General features: G+C 40.9%; 1 protein-coding gene across 7 annotated transcripts in view; it reads right to left on the bottom strand.

Moving 5' to 3' along the window:
• Positions 1-256: 256 nt before the first annotated feature.
• TBC1D30 (TBC1 domain family member 30) overlaps positions 257-9,613 on the bottom strand; it is a 60,581-nt gene continuing 51,224 nt past the window's right edge. For 5 of the 7 annotated variants that reach the window (XM_027812390.2, XM_055711802.1, XM_055711806.1 and 2 more), the window contains 5 exons: positions 7,757-7,869; positions 7,427-7,566; positions 5,586-5,792; positions 5,324-5,380; positions 257-2,921 (listed from right to left, as the gene is read on the bottom strand). In XM_027812390.2, coding sequence (XP_027668191.2) covers positions 2,146-2,921; positions 5,324-5,380; positions 5,586-5,792; positions 7,427-7,566; positions 7,757-7,869 — 1,293 coding nt within the window. In that variant the 3' untranslated portion in view covers positions 257-2,145. The remainder of the gene's footprint in view (positions 2,922-5,323; positions 5,381-5,585; positions 5,793-7,426; positions 7,567-7,756; positions 7,870-9,613) is intronic. The other 2 variants (XM_027812391.2, XM_055711804.1) reach the window with 1 other exon arrangement.

The raw sequence follows: 9,613 nt of genomic DNA, 5'->3' as shown, positions 1-9,613 counted from the left end.
TTAAAGAAAATTTCCTGCAGCAAACATCAAAATAATGCACTGAGTTGCCATGGTTCCTTCATCTCAATTCTAACAGTTCAAGTAGAGTACAAGACCCTCAGAGCGTGCTCATCAATTGTTGGTTAGGTTTGAATCACTAAAATTAGTATTTTATCGCCATTTCTTTCCCCAGACCAGCATCTGTGCAATGCTTGCTGATTTTCCATTGCTCAATCACATCTTAACATGTTGAAAATCCACACAGGTACTCGCAACGTTTTAGCAGTTTTTGCAGAATGACAGTCCTTTTTATTTTTACTGGTTCAGTATACAGCTCCATGATACACTAAAGCTAAGAAAAATCCGGGAGAATGATTCACAGTAAAATTTTGAGAAGTCCATTTCTTCTAAATCAAGGCAGAAACAGTTCTCATACAGTCCATGATCTGTGACTAAATTCTACATTATTTTAAATTTACTTAGCACTATAAATAATCATTAGTGACAATACTACTATAGCCTGAAAATAAGGCAGGGGCAAGAACTGATTTACATCCGTTTTCTGTTTGTAGTGTTCATACTTGTATATTATTTTATGTGCATATACTTGTATAAAACAACAACAAAATAAATCTGTCTCCACAACAGTAAACAGGGAATATTGTACAGCTTATAAATTATGGTATACAGTAAAACTGGTATCGCATCCAATAGGTTATGGGATACATTAATAAATAGATGATGATATATTAATTTGAAAAATTAACAAAGAATTTTAAAAGAGGAAGCAAAATCTGGGACTGATTCATCATTATTGCTTTTACTCCAGTTTAAAAGAATGTCACTTTCATGTCAGGGGAAACTTGGAAACAAAAGGTAATGAAACACAACCAATACATCCAGTTTCGGCAGAGCTGTAACGTCTTAAGAGCAACCTGAATTTCTTGGAGCTCGAGCACGTGATTTTGCAAACCTGAAGTTGAATTATCAACATTTAGTTTCTCTGCCTGCACTGTTTAATATATTGAGGAAAAAAAAAATACTTGTCTTACGGTATCCACTAGCGCTGCTTTTTTGATTTGGAAGTAAATACACAGCTTATTGCTTTGCTGTTGCCCTTCCACACCAAAACAGAACCAAACCATGAAAGCCCATGGCAGTCCCATGGGTCCTTCCCACTTAGATAGTGGCTGATGTGTTGGATTTTAATAAGTGGCACCCTAAGTATCTAATCACTCTATTTACACAATTATAAACCCTAAACTACTTTGGAACATTCATATATTTTACCTACCACTAAGCTGGCAAATATGATTTAATTACAAGTCTGTAATCTAGATAATGGCTTTTAAATCCACTGAAGCCAAGATGTGCCATAATATTCATACAACTACACATATAGTTGTTCCTAATTTTGCAGTGCTGCAACTCTCCAGCAGTAACAGAAATAAACATATGTATGTACATATGTAACAGAAAAGGAGCAAACCAGTGTTGCAAATGGACTTGGGTCTGCTATTCTCATGCCCACTGACTACATTTATATTACAAACAGTATCAGCAGAGGACTGCTGTGGGAAAAAAAGCACAAAATGCTGCTCAAGAATGTCTGAAACCAGATGGCCCACAGGTAAGTGTTAATGTTGGACACAAAGTGGTACTTTTGACTGCCAGGGCTGCTTGTGCTTCTGTTAGTCATGGCTTCTCCAGCTACTCACACCGCATAATGAGGAGGTCTAATAGGGAAGCTGCCTAACAGTCATAAAATCTGTCATACCTGTCTGCTGCACCGATTTGTCCTTCAAGCTTAGAAAGAGACAGGAGGCGGCCACGGGGGGCTGAGGAGTTAAAGGCAGCTGGTGATTTTATGTCTGAGTTAGATTTAAAGAAACAGTATGCTTCACGCTGCAAATCAATGTTTGTTTTTACCACAGAACCATCAGAATCGACAATAGGGTGCCAGAGCGCATCTTCACTAATCTATCCCATAACAACATGGGAGCACAATTTTCAAAGACACATATTTATACATCTGGTAATCACTTTTGTCCCTATTACTTAAAAGATTAGAAATGCTTTGGGACACACATACACACGCACACTTTTTTTTTAAAAAAAGCAATATAAATTTTTGTTGCTGTCAGAAATAGAGTGACAAGTACTACATTATCGTTTCCTGGTCCCACTGTTGCCACTTGCAGACTTATTGAAACTTCTGCTCATTTGTGGGAAGTGTACAGTTGGTGTTCTTTCAGTGGGGCCATACAGCCCTAAATTCCTGGCTGTAGCTGACTTTCGAAGAGGCTTGACACTGGGAAAAGGATTGAAGACCTGTGGCTTTGGGTTCCCAGGCTGGGGAGATTTAGCTGGGTTTCCACTGTTGTTGGATGAACTGGAGGACTCTGATAAACGTGGCTGGCTGGACTGATGGGATGTTGACTCAGCATGGGTTTTGTTATCTGATGTGAGTTCCAGTGTTTCCAGTTTTAGCTGAACCACTGACATGTTTGTACTGCTGTCTGTAGAGACTGGCTCAGACGACTGCCGGTCCGCTTTTTGAGTAGTCCTATCATCCAAACCACCTCCTTCTCCAAAGTCAGAATGTTTGGAAGTCTCCTCATTTGCACCGGGACTATTTGTTTTACAGCTCTCACTCTGCTCATCTATTAGTCCTATGGTATCCCCATAGCCCAGCTGACCTTTAGCCCTAGCAATATTCTTTCGATGAACTCGTATGTGAGTGCGCCATGGAGAGTTCAGTTTTGTTTTAAGATCTTCTTGAGGAATAGGAGACATCTTCCCTGTAGCATGACTTGGGATGTGAATAACAGCATTTTTGAGAGACCTGTTATTCATTTTCATCTTCTTTCCTAGAAGGAGGTGGTTTATCACCGGGGAATGGTTTACCTGAGAAGGGAGGAGACTGGTAACTGGCCCTTTGTCTGAAAGAAAGCATTTAAAAGAAACACAGTATTGTTAAAGCACAAAACGAATTAATGTTTTAAGAACCCATCACCAAATCTGATGCCTTGTCTGAGGTACAGCAAAGGTTTACAGGACTGACTGACATTAAAAAAAATATAAATCACTGAATTTCTCTTACATCTTGGAGCTGAACACAAAGCTGTAACTTCCATAATAAAGACTCCCTGTTCTCCCTCCCTGCTTCTTACCTACACGTAAGTCCAGACCCAAGAATACCAAGAAAATAAGTCATAATGACAACAGCATCTCAATTTTTGGAACTGCACTGTAACATAGTTTAACATTAATGTTGGCTTCTGAGATTTCCCACTCCTTCACTTCTCGTCTGACTGTGAAAGGGAATTCAGTCCCTACACAAGGTCAGTCAAAGAAGCCTCTCCACAAGGCTTGTGTGACAGGAGGATGAACCAATGTATTTTTAATGGAAAAATCACACCAACTCTTTTCTATTAGGTCCTCATATTAAACCAGAGAAGTAGACCCAGAATTAGGTAATTAGGTGAAAGTTTCATTAAACCCCAAACCCAGCCCTGCATCATGATTAGTAAGATTAGAAAGGTTTGTGTTTGGGGGGAGGGCTTGGCAATCCTTGGGAATCAACATTTTACTGCTTGCACTGTTTCTGCTGGCTACAGTCTTTGTTCAAAGAAAGTATTCTCCCAATATTTAAATATATATATACACACACATATTTCCTTGCAAATAATGTTAATGAAAAATAGTATCTCTGTGTATTCAAATGCTCCTGCTACAATTCTCCTGCAGCAACGGGCTGCTCATGGCTTGGACAGCTGCGTGCTACGCTGGGCAAAAAGCTGGCTGGCTGGCCGAGCCCAAAGAGTGGCAGCAAAGGGAGTTACATCTGGCTGGCGGCCGGTCACAATGGTGTTCCCCCGGGCTCAGTACTGCGGCCAGCTCTGTTTAATATCTTTATCAACAGTGCAGATGAGGGGATCGAGTGCACCCTCACCAAGTTTGCAGATGACGCCAAGCTGGGTGGCAGCGTTGATCTGCCAGAGGGCAGGAAGGCTCCGCAGAGGGATCTGCACAGGCTGGACGGATGGGCCGAGGCCAACTGTATGAGGTTCAACAAGGAGCAGTGCCGGGTCCCGCACCTGGGTCACAACAACCCCACGCAGCGCTACAGGCCGGGGCAGAGTGGCTGGGAAGTGCCCGGTGGGAAAGGACCTGGGGGGGTGGCTGGCGGCCGGCTGGGCATGAGCCAGCAGTGTGCCCAGGGGGCCAAGAAGGCCAACGGCATCCTGGCTTGTGTCAGAAACAGTGTGGCCAGCAGGACTGGGCAGTGACTGTCCCCCTGTACTCAGCACTGGTGAGGCCGCACCTCGAATCCTGTGCTCAGTTTTGGGCCCCTCCCTGCAAGAGGGACGTTGAGGCGCTGGAGCGTGTCCAGAGAGGGGCAACGGGGCTGGTGAGGGGTCTGGAGCACAAGTCTCATGAGGGGCGGCTGAGGGAACGGGGGTTGTTTAGCCTGGACAAAAGGAGATTCCAGAGAGACATTACTGCTCTCTACAGCTGCCTGACAGGAGGCTGTAGGCACGTGGGGATCAGGCTCTTCTCCCAGGTAACAAGCGACAGGACAAGAGGAAATGACCTCAAGTTGTGCCAGGGCACGTTTAGGTTGGATATTAGGAAAAATTTCTTCATTGGAAGGGGTGGTCAAGCACTGGAACAGGCTGCCCAGGGAGGTGGTGGAATCACCATCCCTGGAGGCGTTTAAAATGCATACATGCGGTGCTTAGGGACGTGGCTTATTGGTGGACTTGGCAGTGCTGGGTTAACTAGGTTGGGTGTGATGATCTCAAAGGTCTTTTCCAACCTAAGTGATTCTATGATTCTATGACAACTTTATACAATCTAGAAGAGGAATAAAAATTCTCCAGTTACCCATCTGCATGGTTCAGTGTTGACTTAGAAAGATGACACATAAGTGGGAGGAAAGAGTGGAGTGGGCTGTGTTCAGCTTGTGCTGTTCAGGCTAAACCCTACGTTGCTCAGTTTGCAACTGGCAAAATAGGGTCTGTAATATGAATTGATAAATAATGGCCAGCTCAATCCTCACAGCAGTAACATTATACCTAGGTATACTGTCAGCCACAATGGAGCATCTAAGCCAGGTATTAAGCTTTGTAACTTGCCATGCCCAAATGAACTCAAAGGAATTAGGATAATATGGACCAGCTAGGAATAGGACCTGCCACTTGGTATGAAGTATACTCATTTTCTCATTTCACTTCTTTCAGTGCATCAGTACGTTAACTCCAAGAATGCCGAAGATACAAAAGTTTTAATCAGAGAAACCAACACAATGCACCCAGATAGCAAAGATACTTTTAAATACCATTGTTCAGCTGGTCCCTGGGACCTAAAAAAATCCCAGGGTCATCATCTTCAGGTCCTGATAAAAGAAAAAAAAAAAAAAATCACCCTCTCATTTACAATCTGTCTGTATGAAGTAGTACCCACTATTGTGGTATATATTCCATCAGTCTCTGTTGGCTTGCCTGTTTAGTTAAATGTAAAAGAATGTTATTTGCTTTGTCTCCTATGATGGAAGTTAGCTTGCAATAAATAAGTTAATGAAGCATGTCTTGATATGTTACCTGCTCTGATATACACATGGTGAACCTGCTGCTGCTGCTTTTTTTTTATTCTGGTATATTGCTTTTTCAGTGCATTAATATCAGTGGTCATACGCTCCATCATCATGCTGTTAAAAGCAGCATGATACTCGCTTCGGCAAGAGTCTATTGCTCCTGGACTTAATTCCGCAATGTTACTGGAACCAAGACTTTGTTCTTCATTCTGATCTGCACAGAGTGGGAATAAAATGGAGGTGAGGAGTAAATTGGCATACTCAAGAGTTCCACAGATTATCTACAAGAGAAACCTATGTCTGATTCCCATCGTCCTATTTAAGTGTAGTCTTTAATTAAAAAATTATTATAATATGCATATTTAACAAAGCTGCACTATTTATAGTTAAGTATTACCACTGTTTAAGAATAGCAAGGGTTTGAGGACAGTTTAAAGAACAGAAGTCAGTTAATCTAGTAATGCTAAATTACAAGCACAGTTTTTCAATTACCCAAAGCACATCAAGCCATTACAAAAGTACTTTAGAAACTGATTATTAAAGACACTCAGTTGGTCAAATAGAAGGCTAACAATGCAAATTATGAAATACATTAGTCAAGCAGGCATGAGATTAAACAACCAACTTAGTGATACCAACAAGAAGCCTCAAGAAACAGTTATAGCACCACAGGGAGAAAGCTGCTAGTAGCACTAAAAGGGATCACTGCAGAGCAGCTGAGGATCAAGCAACTCGAGAGAGTCTCTCATCAACAGCTGCAGAGCAACAGCAGCAGTGCTATTTATTTTCACAGCTGTTTCTGATGCACCACCAACCTGGCACTCCAGGGTCAGGGGGGCAATTCTTTTCCAAGGGATGTTTATTTGTCTTTGGCTCAGTTTGCAACAGCAGTTTGATGTTCTAAGTGCTAGCCTGAAGCTGCACATAGAGACTTACAGTCCCTCAGGAAGGGAAAAACAAAACACCACAGCAATCAAGAGGAAAATTGCAGCTTACAGGTCTCAGCAAAACCAAGCCACAAGGAATGATGATGTGTAATCGGGTAACTGACTGCTATGTCAGCCTGGGTTTTTTGGGGGGGAAGGTGGGGGTGGGTTGAGGATAAGGAACTATAGCCTCTCACGGGATATTATAAAATCATTGTTGACCCAGTACCATTTCGTAGAGCCTGTTGCAAGTTATTAAATGATCTGCTTTTCTTGTATGGATCAGAATTTTGTTCTGCTTGTAGAGCTTGCACAGGTAAACAAAATGCTGTCAGAAATTTTATTTCAACATGGGGGGATTTGTTTTGTCAGAACACCCTAAACCATACCCAATTTTTTAAAAAAATCATGAATATACCCCAAACATACAACAGTCTGAAGGTTTGGCCAAAAGGGCAGTGAAACGACCTGCAAAATTCACTCACTGCTGATAGGTTCCAATATTAGCCATGCATATGCTAATAAATGTCAAGATTATTTATTACATGTACACTCTTCAGAAAATGCTAACTACCTAACAGCTGTCTTAGAAATAAGCATGGATTTAGCGTGGACTTTTTCCCACATGTGCCTTTTTTTGTGGGTGAGCAACGCTATGGGGTTGGATTTTTAGTCATTACTGCAGCCAAATCCTTAACCCACACTGACATTTACTATGTACATACAACCTTCAAAACTTGACTTTGAAGACATCTTAATGGACATCTAAATGGCAGAGCAAGCCATTTGGTAGCTGCTGTAATCTCTACATGAATATAAAATAAAATTTTCATAGCAGCTTTCACAGTGGAAGCTACAGACAATTTCTGCAAGGTCATGCAGATTTAACTATGTTTTCCAAAATGAACAAAAGCACTTTTACCTTTCATCTGTTTTTGGTATTTTTGGAGCTCTGGTGCCAAAAACCCACTTAATGGTCCAAGACAGCCAATTGCATTGGCAATTGAGTCTTCATCATCTAGGTCATTCTCCTCATCACTGTCTCTGGTTCTGCCTAGCCTTCTGTCAAATGAGTAAATAAGAGAAATAAAAAAAAAAAAAAAAAAAAAAAGAGACATTCTTAAATATGATCACTACCAAACATCTTTATTTTCTTTAGGAGCATACAAGGAAGGATGCCACCTGCCTTTCCACTATCTGTGTACGGTAAGCAATAACCCTATATACCATAAGCAGTGCATTTCAAACTTACCCTGAAAGTGAAGTTGATTTTACTGCTGCAGGGAAAGGAGTAATGTTGTACGTGTATTTCTCCCTTAATTCTGCCAGTTGTGGGAAGGGAAACTGAGCCATGGTATACACAGTCTAGGGGAAAAAAAAACCCACAGCTTTTAAAATTTTCATTTTAATTAACAGTCCCACAGAAGATTTCTCCATGAAGAGACTGTCATAGTCTTGCAGGATTAAATGCTGCATTCTCATGTGTTGTAAGAAAATGGAAATAGTCCAGTTTTATGATTCAGTCAGTATCTCCCGTGAAAAAACATAAAATCCGACTCACTAGAAAAATACCTGGTTCAGAGGAAAAAATAAAAATGGAACTGATAACACGAGATGTAGTGTCCTTTTCCACTCCTACTTACTTAATAATCATTGCCAATCCCTTCCTTGCCAGCACACTGGAAATCATCTTCCTCCAATTATGATTTCACTTACATGAATGCATCACTGAGGTTTTGGGGATCTCCTAGAAGACCTACATTTCTGCTCAAGTATTCAACAAGGTATTGACACTAGCACAGATAGGAAGGAGCAGATGCTCACTTGATGTGGACTGTTAATAGACCCATTACTTCACCTGTGCAGCCCCAAGAGCTTGTGTGAAGGAAACCACTTCAACACAAAAGTTATGGCCAAAGAGGAAGTACCCAACATTGTCCAGCTAACCTTTCTCCTCTTGGTTTCTGGTTTTGATTGTTGTTTTCTGGGGGCTTTTTGTGGTTAGTGGGGGTTTTGGGAGGTGGGTAGCAGTGGTTGTTTTTTAAAAGAAATAAAGAAAATTGTTCTATGGTGAAGAAAGAAACCTCTCTGCAACTCTCTGAACTCAACATGTCCCTATAACTTAAAAAAGGCCATAAGAAACTCAAATACATTTTATTTACTTCAATACTTGGAGTATAAGAAGATAAACAGTTGGAACTGCATTTTCTTTGAGCATTATTTTTGCTTTAAATAATTTTGTAATAACACATCGTGTGTCACTAGACAACCTGGCATAAAGACATATCATATTCATTGCAATATCACTGCTGATTCGTTCCTACTAATTTTAGTTGCCTTTTTTTTTTCCCCCTGCTTTTGCACACTTACTATTCAGGACTTTCAAATAACTGACACACAATTCACTGGGAGTCTCCATGTCAAAAGCAAAACCTAAAAAATAACCAAAATTTCATTTCTCATAGTCTCTTTGAAATATTGTAGCTTTTCCCATCTTGAAAATTACATGTCTTCTGAAAGACAGCAACATAAAAATTTCTCATTAGCTATGACAGGTAATCTTCACCTCCCCCCCCCCCGCTATTGTTAAGTCAGTGACATTTTCATCTGAAGGCAAACAGCCTCAATTAAGATGAAAGGAAATTTTGAACATTTTCTACATAATCCATTCTTGAACCACGCCTTACCTGTGCTAAATACATTAAGGAAAATCACAAACATGAATTCAGTACTAGACTTTCCTGACAGAAGAAGGAAAAAAAAAAAAGGTTTCACTAACAGCAATGATGTAAGCAATGAGAAGCAGGATGGACACTCCTGGCTGTATCAGGAACACAGCAATAGTGTAGCTCAGCTGGCTTCTGCGTGAAAATGTTTTTACAGTTTGTGCCATGCACAGATGCTAAGGCAAGGAGGATGCCTTCAAAAAAACAGAGCATGAACTGAAGCTTTGCCACTCCATGAAACTACAACGCTACTGTGAAAGACAAATATTCCCTAGGCCATGAACAGTGATATTCTGGCAGTCTATCAGACGAAGGAATTTTATGATGTGGAGAAAGACCTACCTCCGGTCCAATGTGTCTGCCTGTTTGTTTGATCTCCACCA

The sequence above is a fragment of the Falco cherrug genome, chromosome 5, assembly GCF_023634085.1.
Source record: "Falco cherrug isolate bFalChe1 chromosome 5, bFalChe1.pri, whole genome shotgun sequence".
In the NCBI taxonomy this organism is placed as follows: Eukaryota; Metazoa; Chordata; class Aves; order Falconiformes; family Falconidae; genus Falco; species Falco cherrug.
This window is presented reverse-complemented; position numbering and strand designations above follow the sequence as displayed.